This window comes from Leptodactylus fuscus, chromosome 6 (assembly GCF_031893055.1).
Source record: "Leptodactylus fuscus isolate aLepFus1 chromosome 6, aLepFus1.hap2, whole genome shotgun sequence".
Lineage (NCBI taxonomy): Eukaryota > Metazoa > Chordata > Amphibia > Anura > Leptodactylidae > Leptodactylus > Leptodactylus fuscus.
Genome location: NC_134270.1, coordinates 162,500,533 through 162,522,064, shown reverse-complemented (window position 1 = coordinate 162,522,064; position 21,532 = coordinate 162,500,533). Strand labels below are relative to the sequence as shown.

Below are 21,532 nucleotides of genomic sequence, written 5' to 3'. Positions count from 1 at the left end.
CCGCAACATTTACTTAAAGGGCTCCTCCTCTGAAAGTTAACTGTTGCATAATGAAAAGTTTTGACTTTCTAGTATACTTGGGTATGTTTATAATGCTCTGATCATGTCCTGCTAGCACAGATTAGTAAGACATGTTCTTAAAGGGTCTCCCACCCCTGGATGCAAGTTATGATTGTATATAGATCTTGATATTGGAAGGAACTGAAACAGTATTGGAACATTGCAGACCTTCTCATTGTATAGGATGCCAATACCATCTGAAAAGTGTTGGGGTGTTCATTTCATTACATCTTGTAGTGTCTCCAGTGTCTCTAACTATAGTCTATCAGAAAATGCTGGGAAGAAAGGCATAAAAAGACACTCCATTCATTTATAGGCTGTCACCAATATTAACACCCTGCTGGACAAAGCGGACAGAGTCTACCACCAGCTCATGGGCCACAGACCACAGCTAGAAAACCTGCTATGTAAAGTTAATGAAGCCGCCCCTGAGAAACCACAGGTAGGTACCACGTCTGACACAGGCCATTGCTATTCTAGGGTCTCCTATGTCACATAGCATCACTTCTAACCTATTCTCTCTGTAGGACGATTCTGCCAACGCCGGAGGAATAAGCTCCACCTCTGCCAGTGTGAATCGGTACATCCTGCAGCTGGCCCAGGAATACTGCGGGGACTGCAAGAACTCTTTTGATGAGCTCTCCAAGATCATCCAGGTAATAACGTTATTAAGAATCTGCCTTGTGGATTATGAGAGACTTGGACGGTTTTCTGATATTTGTCATTGATTTTCCAGAAAGTGTTTGCCTCCCGGAAGGAGCTTTTGGAGTACGATCTGCAGCAGAGAGAAGCGGCCACGAGATCCTCCCGCACCACTGTGCAGCCCACGTTTACTGCCAGTCAGTACAGAGCATTATCCGTGCTCGGATGCGGCCATACGTCCTCCACCAAGTGCTACGGCTGTGCATCGGCAGTGACAGAGCATTGTATCACCCTGCTACGTGCCCTGGCTACTAACAGCACCATACGGCACATACTGGTATCACAAGGCCTTATCCGGGAACTGTTTGATTACAACCTGCGCCGTGGTCCTGCATCCATGCGTGATGAGGTGCGACAGGTCATGTGTCTGCTGACCAGGTAGGATCACATCAAGTGTTTTTCTAGTCTTTTTTATTTTCTTTTTCCTGTTTTTGTGTTTATAACGTTACATTTTGGTCTGTTATCCAGAGACAATCCAGAAGCCACTCAGCAAATGAATGACTTAATTATAGGAAAGGTATCGACGGCCCTTAAAGGACACTGGGCGAATCCGGATTTGGTAAGTCCGCATTGTTTTCATTAAGCATTTTCTATCAGATGAAGTGATGACCTATTGCTGAGATCGCTTACAGATCAGTGGTGGTTCGGTCACCTGGACCCTCCAATAATGTATAACATAAAGCGTCAGCCATTTTTTTGCAGCATGCCCCAATTTCAGCAAATGAGTCTGAGCCGCAGTTCCTGTGCAGAGTATATACAGAGCTATGTTGTAGCAGCCATCATGTCTATGCACCCCTGTTCTGAAGGTTTTCGGCATCGTATCTGTTTATGCTGTTGCTTTTCCCTCAGCTTTCAACTCTTGCAATGTAAAGGTTAAAAGCTGCAGAACACTTGGTATAATATCCCACCACATAAACCATCCGTATCAGGTGGTCCTTGCATCGATGGCATTCAGACAAATTTGCTGCTGGACTTCCATGCTAAAAATCCAGCAGCATAGTCATCCTATGTGGACATTTCCTAGTTGTACTCGCCATATGTGCTGCTTCAGTAGCCGCTGTCAGTCGTTGGTGGCCATGGTTTACTTGATATCTATGTTATAGATGGTAAATGAATGTTCAGGTATTGATATATCATGCAATTGTCTATTCCAGGCCAGTAGTCTACAGTACGAGATGCTGCTGCTTACAGACTCTATATCCAAGGAGGACAACTGTTGGGAGCTTCGTCTGCGTTGCGGTATGTATTACACCACAGTAAGGCATGTGTTGGCTATCTCTGCATTCATACAGAGCTCTGTCCTGACTGGAAACTCTACATTCACTTGGTTCATGGAAACACTCCACCTCCTTAATATTAGCTCGGCCCTTAGATTGTCTTCCTACAAGCAGTGAGGCCAAAGCTTTGTACATTTTCTATTGGGAAGGAATATGTCTTACCCTAAATTTCCCATGCTGTCTTGGAGGTCTTATGAAGGTTATATGGTCTTTGCCCTAGGTCCTATGGTTCTGTGTTAATCTTCGGATCTGCTATATGTACTGAGTCCTACCATCCAGGACTCAGGAAATGTGGTTATTACCGCAACCTTTTTTGTTTTCTTATCTCTAACTCTCCTGATGAGCCTTGTGAAACGCGTAGAGATTGTTTGAATAGGGCTTATAATGCCATTAGCTCAGTCTACTCCAGTTTACTTGTGTGCTAACAATTAGCTTGTAATAGTGTAAGCGCAGCCTGTTATATCCGACCTATTAGAGGCAGTCTGCTATATCTGCACTTATTTAGATAAGAGGGTTACTATTGTTTTATCAAGTGACTATATCTGTTTAGACACCACTTTAACAAATAGTGACAGGAGCAATGACATTAGCCCTTGGAGATATAGGGGGGAATTGGTCATACGGGTGGGTGTATACCACACCGCGCTGCTAACTATTTTGGACCATTGCTGGTGGGGTGGGTTTCCCCGACTCTGGCCACCTCCCTTGCCCTATCCACAAAAGGATACAAGTGTGCAATACTTGTTGTTAACACTGTAACACAATAGCAGTGACGAGATACACAGAAATTTCGTTTTTAATCATATTTATTAAAAGCTACGTTTTATTTTCACTTGAGTATACCCCTGTGCTGAAAAACTATTGATTTTGGATATACTAGCCCTTGGATACAATCTGTATATATATATTTATCCCTGTTCTCCATCTTTCATAGCCCTGAGTCTCTTCCTGATGGCCGTGAACATCAAGACCCCTGTCGTGGTGGAGAACATCACCTTAATGTGTCTGAGGATCCTGCAGAAACTCATTAAACCTCCAACACCAACCAGCAAGAAGAATAAGGTAAGACCTTGAGCTTGTCTGTCTTCTATCCGCATGCTGTCCCACTGTCCAGGTTCCCTACATCTCGTATGTCTGTGTTTCAGGATGTTCCAATGGAGACGTTAACTACAGTAAAACCGTATAGCAATGAAATCCACGCACAGGCCCAACTCTGGCTGAAGAGGGATCACAAAGCGTCCTATGAAGCCTGGAAGAAATGTCTCCCAGCCCGAGGTATGGCGGTGGCATCAGTGAGGAAGCCATACTTATAATTTTTTTTGCTATGAAAGTGTCTTTTGGGACTTCACAATTGATGGCTTACCCATATGAGAGGTCGTCAATATTAAATCGGTGGGGTACAGTCATCCTGCTGGCTGAAGTTGGCCTAGCACTGTTCTCTTTGCTGCGGGGAGATCTTTGTTTGCCAGGCATCTTGTAATGGCTGGATCTGGTACAACAGCAATGAATTCAATGGAGTACAAGTTATAGACACTATATGGAGCATCTTCAGTTGTCTCATCCGCACAAGTGTCAGGTGTCAGACCCCCACCTAAGGAGGCACCTTTGGTTGTAAATTGCCAGAAAACTGCTTTAACTTCATTAAGCCGGACGTCAGGTGACTGTGAATTAGGAGGGCTCATTGTATTTTGTGTCACATCAGGTATAGACAATAGCGGGGTCACACCAAGCAAAGCTGAGCTCAGACAGATGTACCTACAAGAGAAGTACGTGTGGAAGTGGAAGCAGTTCTTAAGCAAGAAAGGCAAGAGGACGACCCCTCTAGATCTCAAACTGGGACACAACAACTGGCTCAGACAGGTACGGGCCTCCTCCTTGAGCCTCCTTCAGATCGGCATTTCTGTCTTGCGTCTTCGGTATAAGTATTAGTTACTTGTCTCTCTTCACACGCAGGTCTTATTCACCCCAGCCACACAAGCCGCTCGCCAAGCAGCGTGCACCATCGTCGAGGCATTGGCTACCTTCCCGAGCCGCAGACAGCAGGTCCTGGACCTTCTCACCAGGTTGGTGGGCAGGATAGATATACATGTATGTGAATGATATCTGAGGCGGTTCCTGTGCTTATATGAGGTTTCTTTCTCTCAGCTATTTGGATGAACTGAGCGTTGCTGGGGAGTGTGCAGCCGAGTATCTGGCTTTGTATCAGAAACTCATCAAGCCGGCTCACTGGAAGATCTACTTGGCAGCCCGGGGTGTCCTGCCATATGTTGGAAATCTCATCACGAAGGTAAAGGACACCATCAATTCGTAAGGAAAGCTCAGCGTCCTAACCGTACCCTGGTCCTCTAGTCTCCTCCTCATTGCATGCACTACATTTACAGTGGTTTACCCTGGCCATAGGAATCTTATATAGGATTGTATTTTCCTCTAGGAAATTGCCCGTCTCCTGGCATTAGAAGAGGCGACTTTAAGTACAGATCTGCAGCAGGGGTACGCGCTGAAGAGCCTCACAGGTGAGACAAGGATATTCTTCATACTTTGAGGGAGTTGTCAGCTTTGCCAGTGACTAGCTGAATGTCCGGGGTCGCTGGTTACTTTTCACTTATCCATATGAGCTTCGCTTTCGTTTTATTCAATATACTCACCCTTAGAATGAAAGTCACTTGGGGCAATTTACTAACATGATCAGAAAACTGGTGGCAGATCTTAGGTGCAGGACCTGATCTGCATGTAAAGTCAGTTTCTCGCCACTTTTTACAACAGTGGGCAGAGTGGGGGCTGGGCACGTGTCAGATTTACTATAGTTCACACCAGAAAGCTGACGCAAGTTATACCGGAGATCTGTGCCAGACAGGGACCAATTCTGGAGCTTTGGACCAGGATGATTATTAAGAAGCTGGAGTCTCTAATCGTTCTGGCAAATCTCACATTAACGGGGGAATGGATTAAGAATATGTCCTCCCCTCCATGAGCCATTGTTTTTATTGGCTTATGGAGGGAGGACATTACAAGGGAGCTTCTCCGTTACATTGGAAGTGTGCTCCGATATATTTTAATATCAGACTTCTCTCTTCTCCTTCTCTTCAGGCCTCCTCTCTTCATTCGTGGAGGTGGAATCCATCAAACGTCACTTCAAGAGCCGCCTGGTTGGCACTGTGCTTAATGGTTACCTCTGCCTGAGAAAGCTGGTGGTGCAGAGAACCAAGCTGATCGATGAGACCCAGGACATGTTACTGGAGATGCTGGAGGACATGACTACTGGTAACCATCACCCTTTTAGCTCTATTAGTTAATGCATTTCCATAACTAACGGTTTGGCGGATTTATTGTACTTTTGAGACCTCGGGATCATCACTTAGACAAGTCATTGCGGTCTCGTGGTTCCATTACATTCACTAAAAGCGATTGGGCTTTTTACTTTCTGCAGGTACAGAGTCAGAGACCAAGGCTTTCATGGCGGTTTGCATTGAGACAGCTAAGCGGTATAGTCTGGACGACTACAGAACGCCCGTCTTTATATTTGAGCGGCTCTGCAGCATCATATACCCGGTGAGTGATAATAGAAACCAGCAGTGTAATATCTATCTGACCAGAAGATTTGTGTATAACCTCATCCTATGTTGTGTCTTCCATCAGGAGGAGAATGAAGTGACTGAATTCTTTGTGACCCTCGAGAAAGACCCTCAGCAAGAAGATTTCCTCCAGGGCCGCATGCCAGGAAACCCGTACAGCAGCAACGAACCAGGAATCGGCCCTCTAATGAGAGACATCAAGAATAAGATCTGCCAGGACTGTGATCTTGTGGCCTTGCTGGAGGATGACAGTGGGATGGAAGTAGGTAGATAACGGCAGCAATCCCACCAGCGCTGTATTATAATATATATATATATATATATATATATATATATATATATATATATATAGTGTAAATGGTTTTGTTTGCCATTTAAGGGTTGCTTTAAGCCCTCGGAGAGCGCCAGCGGAAGATGTTGTGTGTCCTGGTACAGCTGGAGCTGCCATTTCTTTATTAACCCTTGTTTGTCATTCCAGCTTCTGGTGAATAACAAGATCATCAGTCTAGACCTGCCGGTGGCCGAGGTTTACAAGAAGGTCTGGTGCCCGACTAATGAGGTACGGCTTGTTCCCATCTGTATGAGCTGACGTTAATAGGGCGCCATATTTATGTTCTTTATTACAGAGCACAAATCCTTTCTTCAGTGTGCACAAACCGGGGTGAAATCCTGAACTTTGCAGTTCTTATAATGTACCTTGTGTTCTAAATAACTTTCCATAAATTAGTGGTACAGGTGCAAATAAAATAAAATTGTAATATATTATTAAATCTGTTTACTTCACTTTTCAGGTTATTTTCTCCTTTAGTAGTCTATGAAAAGGAAAGGGGGAATAGTGAAGACTCAAATAATTGCTGCTGTCACTGTTATTCATTGTGCTTTTTATTTATTTTTTCTTAGAAAACAAACCCCTGCTAGGTTGTAGATAAGAGGCTACTAGTGCACAGAATGAGGCAATAAATCAATCACTTAACCACTCCCTGCTCTATGTATGTGTGATGCTGAATATGGAGGTGGATATAATGTATACAAGCTGTGAGATTGATTGGATATAAGGGGCAGGAGAACAGATTAATAAGTGGAGTATGAAACCGAAATCCTTAATAAGATATATATTAACCTGTACACTTCATTTATAACTGGGCTTACACTTTAAGGACTGCCCATTGTTGATACTTGGTCCCCTACTTTTCTGTAGAGCTAAAAAGAAGAGAGGCACTGAGCCGACCTTGCTGTAGTATTTTTTGAATCAAAAAGTCAGGGTAAGCAGAAACAAATGGCCGCTCACCTGTTGGGTTTGTGTGAGATACACAACCACCTCTATAGTGTATCTTAGGAATGGATGGCACAGGTAAACGTTGGCAGCAGCTGGATATATGTCTGGGAGATGTCAAGGCAACAATATTGGGGGTGGACCTTCTCACTCGAGGGGAGAACAGAAGAACCGCGCTCGCCTGGGTAAATCAACAAACTTTATTTGCACAACGCGTTTTAAGCCTATCTTGCTCTTTCTCAAGTGCATACAGATAACCTTCCCACAGTGGATGATGGAAGGTTGTCTGTATGCACTTGAGAAAGAGCTAGATAGGCTCGAAACGCGTTGTGCAAATAGTTTGTTGATTTACCCGGGCGAGCGCGGTTCTTCTGTTCTCCCCTCGAGTGAGAAGGTCCGCCTCCAATATTGTTGTCTACTTTTCTGTATAGATTAGTAGTGTAGTCCTTTACATCAGCCTTTATCAGAGCCCTAAACATCTATTGCTAAACTACAACTCCCAGCATTCTCGGACAGAACCAGACTCGTCACGTATATCTCTCCATGTTGTTTCAGGGGGAGCCAATGAGAATAATTTACAGGATGAGGGGTCTTCTGGGTGACGCAACGGAAGAATTCATCGAGTCTCTGGACTCAACCACAGGTAATATTTATAGGAAACAAAATAGTGCAATGTTGAAGTTTGTTATAATTCAGTTAGACGGAAGCTTATTAACAATTACTGTGCATTTTATCTATAGATGAGGAAGAAGATGAGGAGGAGGTGTACAAGATGGCCGGAGTCATGGCTCAGTGTGGCGGACTTGAGTGTATGCTGAACCGTCTGGCTGGTATCAAGGATTTCAAGCAGGGCCGCCATCTTCTTACGGTGAGTCTGGGGTGTTGGTTTAGTTGTGGTTGTGTCATTGCTGCAGGAAAGGTTTGCACAGGTGCACAAGTTATGTTTGTGAGCATCTTAAGTGTATCTGTCCTTGCGTGCAGGTCCTTCTCAAGCTCTTCAGCTACTGTGTCAAGGTGAAGGTGAATCGGCAACAGCTGGTGAAACCTGAAATGAACACACTGAATGTAATGCTGGGCACCCTGAACTTGGTAAGGCTGGTTCTGACTACTGATATAGTATCCGGCGGGGTCTCGGTGACTGACATGGCGGTCTTTTCCTCCAGGCCCTGGTGGCAGAACAGGAGAGCAAAGACAGTGGCGGGGCTGCTGTAGCCGAACAAGTGCTGAGCATAATGGAAATCATATTGGACGAGTCTAATGCTGAGCCCCTGAGCGAGGACAAGGTAAGAGACCGTAGCCTGTGAGGTACATTCCTCCTCCAGCCACTAGATGGCTCCATCACCTACAGTTGTAGATCGGCTGAAGACGGTGCGTACAGGTCATACAGTGTATATGATGATGATGATGATGATTATCAGCAATGCATAGTTGGGTTTCTATTAAATAACTTGCCTTGTTTAGTACAACTAATATGACATTTCCTTCCCTTGTTGTCTCCTCTGTGCAGGGGAACCTATTGCTCACCGGGGATAAGGATCAGCTGGTAATGCTGCTCGATCAGATCAACAGCACATTTGTCCGCTCGAACCCCAGCGTGCTGCAAGGCCTGCTCCGCATCATTCCTTACCTGTCATTTGGAGAGATGGAAAAAATGCAGATTCTCGTGGATCGCTTTAAGCCATATTGCACTTTTGAGAAGTAAGCCTTGTTCTTCAGAACTTTTTTTTACTATATGAGCCTGGAAATGGTCTCAGCTCTAAAGATAAAGTCGATGTCCTCTGTTGGCAGTGCAGCTGAATATACAGTCTGTTATTCTCTGTTATCAGCTGCTTGTTTGCTGTAGCATTGATCTCCTTTAGGTGTCCATTCCGTGGCGACTCCCATGTCTTCAAGGCTTTATTGCCTGCCTTGTTCTATATAGTAATGGAGTCCTCTCTTGCAGGTATGACGATGAGCATTGCACAGATGACAAGGTGTTCCTGGACTGTTTCTGTAAGATCGCCGCCGGCATCAAGAATAACAGCAATGGCCACCAGCTCAAAGACCTCATCCTTCAGAAGGGCATCACACAGAACGCCCTGGACTACATGAAGAAGCACATTCCCAGCGCAAAGAAGTAAGACCGCCACCATCACACTTCTCTGTTACTATAAGAAATGCTTACAGACCAGGCGCTCTATCCACTGTGTAGACTATAGTGTAACGACTCCCAAAAAGTCATAAGAACAGGGGTGCCGTGTACTAGTCCTGTGTGAATTGAGCGGCCTGTCGGACGTGTGTTACCGATTCCTTCACTCTATATATCACCCAGTACAGTACTTAACGGTCTCCACCAATCCCATAGAAATGAATGGAGAGGCAATGGACCTGTTCTCATGATCGGTGGGGGTCCCAGTTGTTATTCCCCCACTGATCTACACCAGACATTGTACAGGAGATAACATGATCATATTCTGGGCGCATTATAACCTGTATAGAGTGAAGGGGGAGCACGGCCTATGGTCATACATGGCAGCTGAACCTTATCGCTCACTGGCAGGTTACAGAACCCCTATGGTTACAGATGTGTCGCTGATAGGGTGAATATCTGAGGCATTGGGGTTAACCATTGTATGATGGATTTTAGAACTTTCTGTATAAATTCCTTCCTGTTTTCATTCCCTTTGGTTACCTTAAAGGCGTTTTACCTCCTCCTCAAGTATATTCAGCTGCTACAGAGCACATTCCAGTGATGGACATCATGTCTCTGTTATGTCTGTCACTTGTGTACATTTGGAGAACACCTTTGAAGTCTTATGCAAGGGAGACACTTGGTGCATCAAGGGAGGGCTTTCACCCCACTGTTGCTCAACTAGGCCGTCAGATGTCATAGAATTGGGTGGATCAACTTGCTGCATGGGGGCAGGTGATGGCGCCCCTAGTGCACTTACTACCTCATTGGCAGAAGACGTCAAAGTTGTTTTTCTCCAAATCTTCAGACATTCCATACATAACAAAGATATGTTGCTTAGGAACTTGAGTGAGCCTGGGGCAGGTGGTGGGTTTGCAAAGTGTCCGCTGTGAGTTTTTTCTGCTCTCCGCGGCGAAACCATGTTTTTTTTAAACTGGACACAAAGTTGGACATGCAGGACTTTGTGTCCAGTTAAAAAAAACAACAAAAAAACAGTTTCGCTGCAGAGAGCAGAAGACGCTCACGGGCAGACACTGACTGCCGGTTTTCCATCTCCTGTCAGCAAAAGGAAACCCACAAAGCGGAGACCGGGGCGCAGGTGTGAACCCGCCCTTAGGGTAATACTCTAATAATACTCTAAGATTGTCCATATTTTGCACAGTGCGAAGTTAGATGGGACATTCTTAAACTGCGCCAGATTTTCAAGAGTCTCTGATGGTGTTTGATAATCTGGCGCTCTCTTTTTTTTCCCCCATTGTCTAATCTGATCTTACACCACTGGTTTAGTTTCTGATAAGATTGGGGTGTAATGTCTGGCTCAAATTTTAACCTATTCATCCACACCAGTTTTCAACAAGCCCCACCAATATCTCCTACAAGGCGCACAAACTTTTACAAAGTGTCTAGAAGACATATACAATGATCTATAAGGCGTGTACACATGTGAGTCTCTGACCTCTGAATATGAACAAGAATGTTCCCCGTAAGTGACGACAAGCAGAGATGGAGATGGTGGTGATCATGTGACATGTCGCGTTCTGTAATTTGGGTCTGTATTTGTGGAGGGGATAGATCCCTCTCTGGCTTTGTCACGCTCGTGTAGTCATGTCTGCTGCAGGAGAAAGGTTCCGGTCTGTCCTCACATTTGGGTACATCGGGTTCTGTTCTGCAGCCTCTTTACCTGTCACTTGTTCCCTTCAGCTTGGATGCCGATATCTGGAAGAAGTTCCTCTCGCGACCTGCTCTCCCCTTCATTCTGAGGTTACTTAGAGGATTGGCCACCCAGCACCCCCCCACACAGGTGAGAGATCCAGCCCCGGCTACACACGTGACGGCACACAGGATCCTGCATGTTTTACTAGCGTGATGTCAGTGTTTATTCACACTGCCGAAATGTTATTAAAGCCCCTTTGAAAACTTTCCCACGAAAACATGCGGATTTCTTTTATTTCACTTCAAAAATATACAAAGAGGCGCAGAGTATTTCAGGTGAGGGGTGTGCCGACCTCATAGGAGGTCACCATGTAATAATGGAAGGAGCTGGAGCTCCAGCAGCACAGAGTGTTTCAGGTGAAGACCTTATGAAGCCCTTATACCCAGGCCTTTACAGATGGGGTGCTGTCCTTGGTTGACAAACTCCTCCTCCATTTTTGATGTGATGCCTACTGTCCTCAAATACACTGACTACAATGCCTAAGTATGGCATCTGCAAAAAATACAGACTAGAAGACATGTACGTGATATGCAGACATGTGAATAAGGCCTCAGAGTTACATATTGGTAGGAGCTGGACCCCGGCAGAGTATTTCAGGAGGGGAGGGGACATCAGGCTAAGGTTTACAGCAGTAGTAGGAGGTCCCATTAGTGACCCCAGGATTGTTGGTCTGTGTGTTTCGTCCCGTGTCCATCTCCCCGTCCTTCATTCCTCATCATCTCTACTATTCAGCAGGCACTTATTGGTACAGACTCCATTACTAACCTTCACAAGCTAGAACAAGTGTCCAGCGATGAAGGAATCGGGACCCTTGCAGAAAACCTGCTGGAAGCCCTTAGAGAACACCCTGATGTCAACAAGAAGATCGATGCCGCAAGAAAGGAGACCCGGGCGGAGAAGAAACGTATGGCCATGGCGATGAGGCAGAAAGCGCTGGGGACCCTCGGCATGACTGTAAGTGAAGAGTCAACTGCACACAACATATTCTGAGGACTTATCCTCATTTTCAGAGTTTTATCATTACCATAGGATATCAATTTTAGATTGGGTAGAGGGCTCTGTCAGGACACTGGCAGATCAGCTTTTTTACTGTGCACACATCTCCATATTATATAGAGAATATAGACAGGAACCATCAGATGTTCGCTTTACCCCAGGCTCTGTATACATCTCCAGTTTCCCAGTATAGTAGATACTGGACAAGCTGGGAATGCTGGGAGATGTCCGCTCAGAATTGTATGTATAAGTCTGGACTGCACAATGTCTGGTGCCTGTAGGTCTGAACTTTCTACATTTCTCCTCCAGACTAATGAGAAGGGTCAAGTAGTGACCAAGACGGCTCTACTGAAGCAGATGGAAGAACTGATAGAGGAGCCAGGACTGACCTGCTGTATCTGCAGAGAAGGCTACAAGTTCCAGGTACTCGCAACACTTTCATTGCAAAGTCTTATTACAGTCAAGGTCTGAGAACCCTGCACTTATTTGTATGGAGTATGATATTCACGAGAGCGGTCACCTCCCCTATCTGATGCCTGTATCTTCTAATAGGGGTGGTGTATACGTGGAGAGATAAATATTTCTACTGTGCATCCACTGCACTGGATTATCACTGTACTGACACAGAATATTAGCTTTACAGAGCCCAGCTGGGTACAAGAACTCTCCATGCTCTGCCTCCCCTGCTGCGGCTCTCCCTGACGTTACTGACTCCATGCGCTGGCTCTCCCTGACGTTACTGACTCCATGCTCTGGCTCTCTGTGACCTTACTGACTCCATGCTCTGGCTCTCCGTCACGTTACTGACTCCATGCTCTGGCTCTCTGTGACATTACTGACTCCATGCTCTGGCTCTCCGTCACGTTACTGACTCCATGCTCTGGCTCTCCGTGACATTACTGACTCCATGCGCTGGCTCTCTGTGACCTTACTGACTCCATGCTCTGGCTCTCCGTCACGTTACTGACTCCATGCTCTGGCTCTCTGTGACATTACTGACTCCATGCTCTGGCTCTCCCTGACGTTACTGACTCCATGCTCTGGCTCGCCGTGACATTACCAACTCCATGCTCTGGCTCTCCGTGACATTACTGACTCCATGCGCTGGCTCTCCGTAACGTTACTGACTCCATGCTCTGGCTCTCCATGACATTACTGACTCCATGCTCTGGCTCTCTGTGACCTTACTGACTCCATGCTCTGGCTCTCTGTGACCTTACTGACTCCATGCTCTGGCTCTCCGTGATATTACTGACTCCATGCTCTGGCTCTACTCCATGCTCTGGCTCTACTCCATGCTCTGGCTCTCCGTGACGTTACTGACTCCATGCTCTGGCTCTCCGTGACGTTACTGACTCCATGCTCTGGCTCTCTGTGACGTTACTGACTCCATGCTCTGGCTCTCCGTGACGTTACTGACTCCATGCTCTGGCTCTCCGTCACGTTACTGACTCCATGCTCTGGCTCGCCGTGACATTACCAACTCCATGCTCTGGCTCTCCGTGACATTACTGACTCCATGCTCTGGCTCTCCGTGACGTTACTGACTCCATGCTCTGGCTCTCCGTGACGTTACTGACTCCATGCTCTGGCTCTCTGTGACGTTACTGACTCCATGCTCTGGCTCTCCGTGACGTTACTGACTCCATGCTCTGGCTCTCCGTCACGTTACTGACTCCATGCTCTGGCTCGCCGTGACATTACCAACTCCATGCTCTGGCTCTCCGTGACATTACTGACTCCATGCTCTGGCTCTCCGTGACGTTACTGACTCCATGCGCTGGCTCTCCGTGACGTTACTGACTCCATGCTCTGGCTCTACTCCATGCTCTGGCTCTCCGTGACATTACTGACTCCATGCTCTGGCTCTCCGTGACATTACTGACTCCATGCTCTGGCTCTCCGTGACATTACTGACTCCATGCTCTGGCTCTCCGTGACATTACTGACTCCATGCTCTGGCTCTCCGTGACATTACTGACTCCATGCTCTGGCTCTCCGTGACATTACTGACTCCATGTGCTGGCTCTCCGTGACATTACTGACTCCATGCTCTGGCTCTCCGTGACGTTACTGACTCCATGCGCTGGCTCTCCGTGACGTTACTGACTCTCCATGCTCTGGCTCTCTGTGACATTACTGACTCCATGCTCTGGCTCTCCCTGACGTTACTGACTCCATGCTCTGGTTCTCTGTGACGTTACTGACTCCATGCTCTGGCTCTCCGTGACGTTACTGACTCTCCATGCTCTGGCTCTCCGTGACATTACTGACTCCATGCTCTGGCTCTCCGTGACATTACTGACTCCATGCTCTGGCTCTCCGTGACGTTACTGACTCTCCATGCTCTGGCTCTCTGTGACATTACTGACTCCATGCTCTGGCTCTCCCTGACGTTACTGACTCCATGCTCTGGTTCTCTGTGACGTTACTGACTCCATGCTCTGGCTCTCTGTGACATTACTGACTCCATGCTCTGGCTCTCCCTGACCTTACTGACTCCATGCTCTGGCTCTCTGTGACATTACTGACTCCATGCTCTGGCTCTCCGTGAGGTTACTGACTCTTCATGCTCTGGCTCTCCGTGACATTACTGACTCCATGCTCTGGCTCTACTCCATGCTCTGGCTCTCCGTGACATTACTGACTCCATGCTCTGGCTCTCCCTGACGTTACTGACTCCATGCTCTGGCTCTCCGTGACATTACTGACTCCATGCTCTGGCTCTCCGTGACATTACTGACTCCATGCTCTGGCTCTCCCTGACCTTACTGACTCCATGCTCTGGCTCTCCGTGACGTTACTGACTCTTCATGCTCTGGCTCTCCGTGACATTACTGACTCCATGCTCTGGCTCTACTCCATGCTCTGGCTCTCCCTGACCTTACTGACTCCATGCTCTGGCTCTCCGTGACGTTACTGACTCCATGCTCTGGCTCTCCGTGACATTACTGACTCTCCATGCTCTGGCTCTCTGTGACATTACTGACTCCATGCTCTGGCTCTCCGTGACATTACTGACTCTTCATGCTCTGGCTCTCCGTGACATTACTGACTCCATGCTCTGGCTCTCCGTGACGTTACTGACTCCATGCTCTGGCTCTCCGTGATGTTACTGACTCTCCATGCTCTGGCTCTCTGTGACCTTACTGACTCCATGCTCTAGCTCTCCGTGACATTACTGACTCCATGCTCTGGCTCTCCGTGACCTTACTGACTCCATGCTCTGGCTCTCCGTGACATTACTGACTCCATGCTCTGGCTCTCCGTGACATTACTGACTCTCCATGCTCTGGCTCTCTGTGACATTACTGACTCCATGCTCTGGCTCTCCGTGACATTACTGACTCTTCATGCTCTGGCTCTCCGTGACATTACTGACTCCATGCTCTGGCTCTCCGTGACGTTACTGACTCCATGCTCTGGCTCTCCGTGATGTTACTGACTCTCCATGCTCTGGCTCTCTGTGACCTTACTGACTCCATGCTCTGGCTCTCTGTGACATTACTGACTCCATGCTCTGGCTCTCCGTGACATTACTGACTCCATGCTCTGGCTCTCCGTGACATTACTGACTCTCCATGCTCTGGCTCTCCGTGACATTACTGACTCTTCATGCTCTGGCTCTCCGTGACATTACTGACTCCATGCTCTGGCTCTCCCTGACCTTACTGACTCCATGCTCTAGCTCTCCGTGATGTTACTGACTCTCCATGCTCTGGCTCTCCGTGATGTTACTGACTCTCCATGCTCTGGCTCTCTGTGACCTTACTGACTCCATGCTCTGGCTCTCCGTGACATTACTGACTCCATGCTCTGGCTCTCCGTGACCTTACTGACTCCATGCTCTGGCTCTCCGTGACATTACTGACTCCATGCTCTGGCTCTCCGTGACATTACTGACTCCATGCTCTGGCTCTCTGTGACATTACTGACTCCATGCTCTGGCTCTCCGTGACATTACTGACTCCATGCTCTGGCTCTCCGTGACGTTACTGACTCCATGCTCTGGCTCTCCGTGACGTTACTGACTCCATGCTCTGGCTCTCCGTGATGTTACTGACTCTCCATGCTCTGGCTCTCTGTGACATTACTGACTCCATGCTCTGGCTCTCCGTGACATTACTGACTCCATGCTCTGGCTCTCCGTGACATTACTGACTCCATGCTCTGGCTCTCCGTGACATTACTGACTCCATGCTCTGGCTCTCCGTGACATTACTGACTCCATGCTCTGGCTCTCCGTGACATTACTGACTCCATGCTCTTCCTCCCCTGCCTTTACATAGAGTAAAGCGGAGTTGTTCATGAGACGAAACGTCTACAGGGGAGGCCGAGGAATGAGCTGGTAACCTCGATGTCAGGGGACTCATCTATATCAGAAAAGAGAATGTTTTTACACTGCGCATTCATCCTTGCACATAACCCTCAGATCTGTATACAGACCACAAACCCAATCTAAAGATTTTTTTGTAATTTTTTATTTTTTTTTTCAGCCCACCAAAGTTTTGGGAATTTACACGTTTACAAAGAGAGTGTCACTGGAGGAAGCGGAGAACAAGCCCCGCAAGCAGCAGGGATATAGTACGGTGTCTCACTTCAATATTGTGCACTACGACTGTCACCTGGCCGCTGTCAGGTAAATCATTTTGGGGTTATTGTCATCTCCCTTTAGGTATAGATTGGGGGGGAGGCATGACTATTTGGATGTAACCTTACAGTTTAGGGTTGGGGTTCACGTCCCACTTTGTATCCTCACACAGATTAGCTCGTGGACGGGAGGAATGGGAGAGCGCTGCTCTGCAGAACGCCAATACCAAGTGTAACGGTCTGCTTCCCGTCTGGGGCCCACATGTTCCAGAGTCTGCGTTTGCCACGTGTTTGGCCAGGTGAGACATCTGCGTGTGTTTGCGTAGAGTTTGATATGATGTAACCACACCGTACAGTGTAATGGTACACAAATCTATCTCCTCTATAGGCACAATACTTACCTCCAGGAGTGTACGGGTCAGCGCGAACCCACCTACCAGCTCAACATCCACGACCTGAAGCTGCTGTTCCTGAGATTCGCCAACGAGCAATCCTTCAGCGCCGATACCGGGGGCGGGGGAAGGGAAAGCAACATCCATCTTATCCCCTATATCATCCACACCGTGCTTTATGTCCTGAACACGTAAGTGTCCTGCCTGCGGACAGCAGGGCTCCAGACTGGGGGTGGGTTTGTATAAAGCTGACTACAAGGTTTCTAATCCGCTGAATGTCATCTCTGTTCCAGAACCCGGGCCATCTCCCGCGAGGAGAAAAATGTCCAGAATTTCTTAGAACAGCCCAAAGAAAAGTGGGTAGAAAGTGCCTTTGAGGTGGACGGGCCGCATTACTTCACAGTCCTTGCACTACATCTCCTTCCTACAGAGAAGTGGAAAAGCATTCGCATAGAAGTGCTGCGCAGGCTGCTCGCCGTCAGCCACGTGCGGGCGGTGCCACCTAGTGGAGCAAACAGGTAACTTGGGGTAACTGCCGCAATAAATCGCTGTTGGTTTAATTCACTGCACCTATCCACAAGATAAGTCCTCAGTAAGTGATCTGCGGGGGGTCTGACAGCCAGACCCTAAACAGATCAGCCTCCGAGTGCTGTGGATGTGCCTGCAGCATAGTGGACGGGGACTATCTTAAGGACATTTCAGGCTGTACATGGGTTATGGCTTTCCGTTTGATCCATTGAATGATCCGATCCCACAATGCACTTAGACAGATCTCATACTACGGTGCACATATATTTAGGAAGCAGCAAAGCACCTTTTCCGCTGTGCTTTCGTGACCTCCTTGCACGCTCCTTATTGACATTGCGCTTACAAGATGTCTTCTTCTTCATGGCATTGCCCTGAGGGTTTGTGTTACTGTTGCCCAGTTATGTTCGCACGTCTTAACATTTGCCCACAGGACAAATTGAAAAATTATTAGCAAAACATGCGGTTATACCTGAGCGCGGCCGAGACCGACCCGAGCATCAGGGACATCTCTGAGATTCCAGCGCTGGGCGAGTCTGTCCCGGGCAGACGTCTTTGTCTGTAGGCGTGTTACATAACAAACCAAGCTAATTGTCTTCTGTTGGACGGTGATGGATCGTTTTAATTACTTTCTCTTCGCCTTACCACACAAAGCCACAATTAATAAAGTCTTCTCATAGACGTTCATGTGTGGTCGACCATTAGGGGCGTTGTCCTTTATAGGATGGGTTGGGTTGGATCTTATTCCTGCTACTTTAATAACAACAAGCCCATTGGTACCGATCTCTTCGGGCAGCCATTTTATTAGATTTTTATCAGTATCAGATGTTGTTAAAGGGCTGCACACGTGTCACGTAGCGCTCCTATAGGTTTACATATGTTTTAATTGTACTTGGGTTTGCTCCGCAGACTAACAGACAAAGCCGTGAAGGATTATCCCGTGTATCGCTCCAGCCTCCTCTTCTGGGCCCTGGTGGACCTCATCTACACCATGTTTAAGGTAACAATACATGATGCACATGGACCCAATACCGTGAACCTTAAAGGGATACATTACACAGGTGGAATCTATATGTAAGAAATCCATAAAATTCTGATGGCTTCACCAACGTTCAGGCTCCATTGTCTGTTTCATTACCTGATGTGCACCGAGCGCTGCTGCAGGGATTGTCACCTCCCCGCCACTGCTTCTATTACCTGCTATGCCTTCCCTGGAGTGGCACCGAATATATTTAGGCTTCTGTCTGTGACATTTGCATGCCTTTGTGCCTCCTTTGCTCTCAGCGGGTGACTCACCCAGTCCTGGCATCCCAGGTAGTTGGAAGGGCTTGTCAGTAACTACCTGGGTGTTTGCATCCAAACCATCAATAAGATGAATACTGATTGTTTCCTTCTTATAATTTCCTGAGGTTTCTTACTTAATGGGGTTGCCCCATTGAGGACACATCCCCTCTAATGTGGATAGAGGGGAAGTGTCCTGTCACTGGGGGTCTGATCACTGGGTCCACCAGCAAAGAGGGGACTAAACGTTCTCCTAAAGCCTTGGAGTCATGGAACGCCATCACACTAATTCCCTGGCTCCCCATTAACTTCTATGGGGCTGCAGGCACTGCTTGAGATGACAGACCTGGCCACTCTATAGCAGTGAATGGCGTACCAGTCACACAAGCATACTAGTGATTAGAGATGACTCCCGTTTTGAATAGCACACACCCATAGGAATGAATGGAAGTGGCTGGCATTTGCTTAACTCCCTGCGTGTCGGTCGCGTCCATTCATTCCTATGGGTGTGTGCTATTTCGAAGAGTACTCGCTCATCTCTACTAGTGATCCAACAAGGAGGCATTAGGGCCCATTCGCTCATCACTGGGGGACCCAGTGGTTGGACACTTGTTAACGACACAGCCCCTTTAAAGGGACCTTTGCATTACATATTAAGCAGGTTCTGACGTCCTGTCCAGGGCCCCCTCCCTCCCCATGAGATACTGCAGAGTAAAATGAATGGGAACCTTATGCTATTTAATCTATTCCATTACTGTAATCTGGAGATGTCATGTGCTTTGTATTTTGTCTTGCAGAAGGTACCGAACAGTAACACAGAGGGAGGCTGGTCCTACTCCCTGGCAGACTACATCCGGCTCAATGACATGCCCATCTACGAGGCGGCGGACCGAGCCCTGAAGATCTTCCAGGACGAGTTCATGCCTGTAGAGTCTTTCTCCGAATTCATGGATGTCGCTGGTCAGTAAATTCTTGATAACTGGGTGTTCCCATCTCAGCCGGACATGGAATTACACAGCTCCTTCTCCTGACCATGAGGTTGGAAGTCTAGGAAGCCGTGTAGAACAGCTGCTGTATCTGGCAGTGTCACCCAGCCACATCAGGAAAGGCCGAGATGAGAGTAACCCTTTAATTATCCACCTGATATATAAAACCATGCGGGTTCCACACAGATATCATCATATTAATTGTTATACAGACTACTCCGGGGGTCAGCAACCTTCGTCAGTCTAGCCATTGTGAAACTACAAGTCCCAGCATGCATACTTGCTCTTCTGATCCCATAGAAGTGAATGGAGCATGCTCAGAGTTATCGTTTCACCATCGCTGATTCCTGAGCGTCACAAATTCTCCAAGATCTAACCTCATCCATAGCAAAAATCTTTCCTGTCCTGATAGTTTGTTACAATGTATCGGTTTAAAGTCCGAGCTGACAGAGGACTGTCCAGACTGCTTGCTGTCAGTGAATAGAAACCCGTCTGCAGAGGCTAAAAGAGAACTCCAGATGGATACGTCTTACCTGCACTGATACATTGCAGCAAACAATCAGCCGAGACAGCGCATTTGTGTTGTTTGCATTGAAGTCTAGGGGGCAGCACTGCTATACCTACACCCACAGTTTCTATGGCGAGTGAGTGGTATGGGTCTCTTCATGTAGACTATACCGGGAGCTTCATAGTCTCTGTACTCCCGATCTACGAGGGTCCTGGGGGTCCGACTCCAATGGATCTAATATTGCTAGGATTTCAATTGCAAGATCTGACTAATCTCTTTAAGGCTCCTTCTAACTACTGATTTTTGTTTTTTTTGTGTTTTTTTAGGGCTTTTATCTGAAATCAACGACCCCGACAACTTCCTCAAAGACCTTTTGAACTCTATTCCCTGAGCCCCTCAGCTCTTAGTCTTGGGGCGCTCCATGTTCCTCTCCTGTCCATTGCAGTAATGTGTGTTTTTCCTCCAATCTCATTTTTGGTGTAGACGGGGGAGGGGAGTGAGGCGCGTTATCCCACCGCCATCAGCTGACACCGCGCATTCTTTCCAGTTCACATCTATTCTTTTATATCTTGGGTTTTAGAATCCGTCACGTCTTCTGGACAGACTTGGCTGCCGCTGATTTTTTTTCTCTTTGGTGTTTTTTGGTTGTTTTTTTTTCCTTTATTTTTTTTGCTGTGTTTTGTGAATTCCAAATTTGGATCTAGACATAAAGCCAAAGCGTTCATTGGATTCGGGACGTTACTGCTGATGAGAATCCCAGGAGGAACTGGACCATCCCATCCCGACTGCATGAGAAATCCAGCCACCAAAGACAAATTGCATGCGAAAAGCCCGGTGTCACGTGACACCTATAGGGGGCGGGTGGGCTCAGGTCAGCTCCGCCTCTCATTGGTCGTCACTGACACCCCAATCATTTCCACATGTGACTTTGACAATCTGCATCACTTGGTGCTGAATCGGGCTGAGACTTTCGGCAGTGCTTGTGTAGACAGTGTTGTGTTTGAGCAGCGATTCAGCACCTCTCCCCCGCTTTGTGTGTGTCCATCGGGGCAGTCGGCCCGCTCGCCGGTTGAGCCTCCGCAGCCGCCATCATTTAACATGTAACTTACTAGCTGTTGTCTGCTTGATACAATAAATCTCATCATAAAACTTCTGCTTCTCTCTGAGTTTTTGGATGACCGAGCCAAGGTCTGGGACATGTCATCCTGCAGGTTCATTGTTACCACTCAGGCACGGTCATAGAAGACCAAGGTGATAAATAGTGACGACTACAAGCGCCAAAATCTGAGCAACGAAGTGTAATTATTAAATGAGAAGGGATGAAACTACCTAATATACCCAGGATTGGAAAAACATGGCTGCTTTCTCGTAGAAACAGTGCCACACTTATCCATAGGTTGTGTGTGGTATTGCAGCGTGCATCTGTTGAGGTCTATGTGGCTAAGATGCAATACCACAAGTAACCTGTGGACAGATGTGGCGCTGT

The 21,532-nt window shown here is 47.3% G+C and overlaps 1 protein-coding gene across 9 annotated transcripts in view; it reads left to right on the top strand.

Moving 5' to 3' along the window:
• Positions 1 to 21,198, top strand: part of UBR4 (ubiquitin protein ligase E3 component n-recognin 4) — a 55,137-nt gene extending 33,939 nt beyond the window's left edge. For 6 of the 9 annotated variants that reach the window (XM_075277872.1, XM_075277869.1, XM_075277870.1 and 3 more), the window contains 31 exons: positions 377 to 502; positions 588 to 716; positions 797 to 1,140; positions 1,231 to 1,321; positions 1,917 to 2,001; positions 2,974 to 3,101; positions 3,185 to 3,314; positions 3,742 to 3,899; positions 3,993 to 4,102; positions 4,185 to 4,326; positions 4,471 to 4,552; positions 5,127 to 5,300; positions 5,467 to 5,588; positions 5,676 to 5,873; positions 6,090 to 6,170; positions 7,440 to 7,527; positions 7,625 to 7,752; positions 7,866 to 7,973; positions 8,048 to 8,167; positions 8,392 to 8,582; positions 8,827 to 9,000; positions 10,756 to 10,855; positions 11,501 to 11,722; positions 12,074 to 12,187; positions 16,261 to 16,403; positions 16,528 to 16,653; positions 16,743 to 16,937; positions 17,040 to 17,264; positions 18,181 to 18,271; positions 19,350 to 19,512; positions 20,373 to 21,198. In XM_075277872.1, coding sequence (XP_075133973.1) covers positions 377 to 502; positions 588 to 716; positions 797 to 1,140; positions 1,231 to 1,321; positions 1,917 to 2,001; positions 2,974 to 3,101; positions 3,185 to 3,314; positions 3,742 to 3,899; positions 3,993 to 4,102; positions 4,185 to 4,326; positions 4,471 to 4,552; positions 5,127 to 5,300; positions 5,467 to 5,588; positions 5,676 to 5,873; positions 6,090 to 6,170; positions 7,440 to 7,527; positions 7,625 to 7,752; positions 7,866 to 7,973; positions 8,048 to 8,167; positions 8,392 to 8,582; positions 8,827 to 9,000; positions 10,756 to 10,855; positions 11,501 to 11,722; positions 12,074 to 12,187; positions 16,261 to 16,403; positions 16,528 to 16,653; positions 16,743 to 16,937; positions 17,040 to 17,264; positions 18,181 to 18,271; positions 19,350 to 19,512; positions 20,373 to 20,437 — 4,353 coding nt within the window. In that variant the 3' untranslated portion in view covers positions 20,438 to 21,198. The remainder of the gene's footprint in view (positions 1 to 376; positions 503 to 587; positions 717 to 796; positions 1,141 to 1,230; positions 1,322 to 1,916; positions 2,002 to 2,973; positions 3,102 to 3,184; positions 3,315 to 3,741; positions 3,900 to 3,992; positions 4,103 to 4,184; positions 4,327 to 4,470; positions 4,553 to 5,126; positions 5,301 to 5,466; positions 5,589 to 5,675; positions 5,874 to 6,089; positions 6,171 to 7,439; positions 7,528 to 7,624; positions 7,753 to 7,865; positions 7,974 to 8,047; positions 8,168 to 8,391; positions 8,583 to 8,826; positions 9,001 to 10,755; positions 10,856 to 11,500; positions 11,723 to 12,073; positions 12,188 to 16,260; positions 16,404 to 16,527; positions 16,654 to 16,742; positions 16,938 to 17,039; positions 17,265 to 18,180; positions 18,272 to 19,349; positions 19,513 to 20,372) is intronic. The other 3 variants (XM_075277874.1, XM_075277873.1, XM_075277871.1) reach the window with 1 other exon arrangement.
• The last annotated feature ends 334 nt before the right edge of the window (positions 21,199 to 21,532 follow it).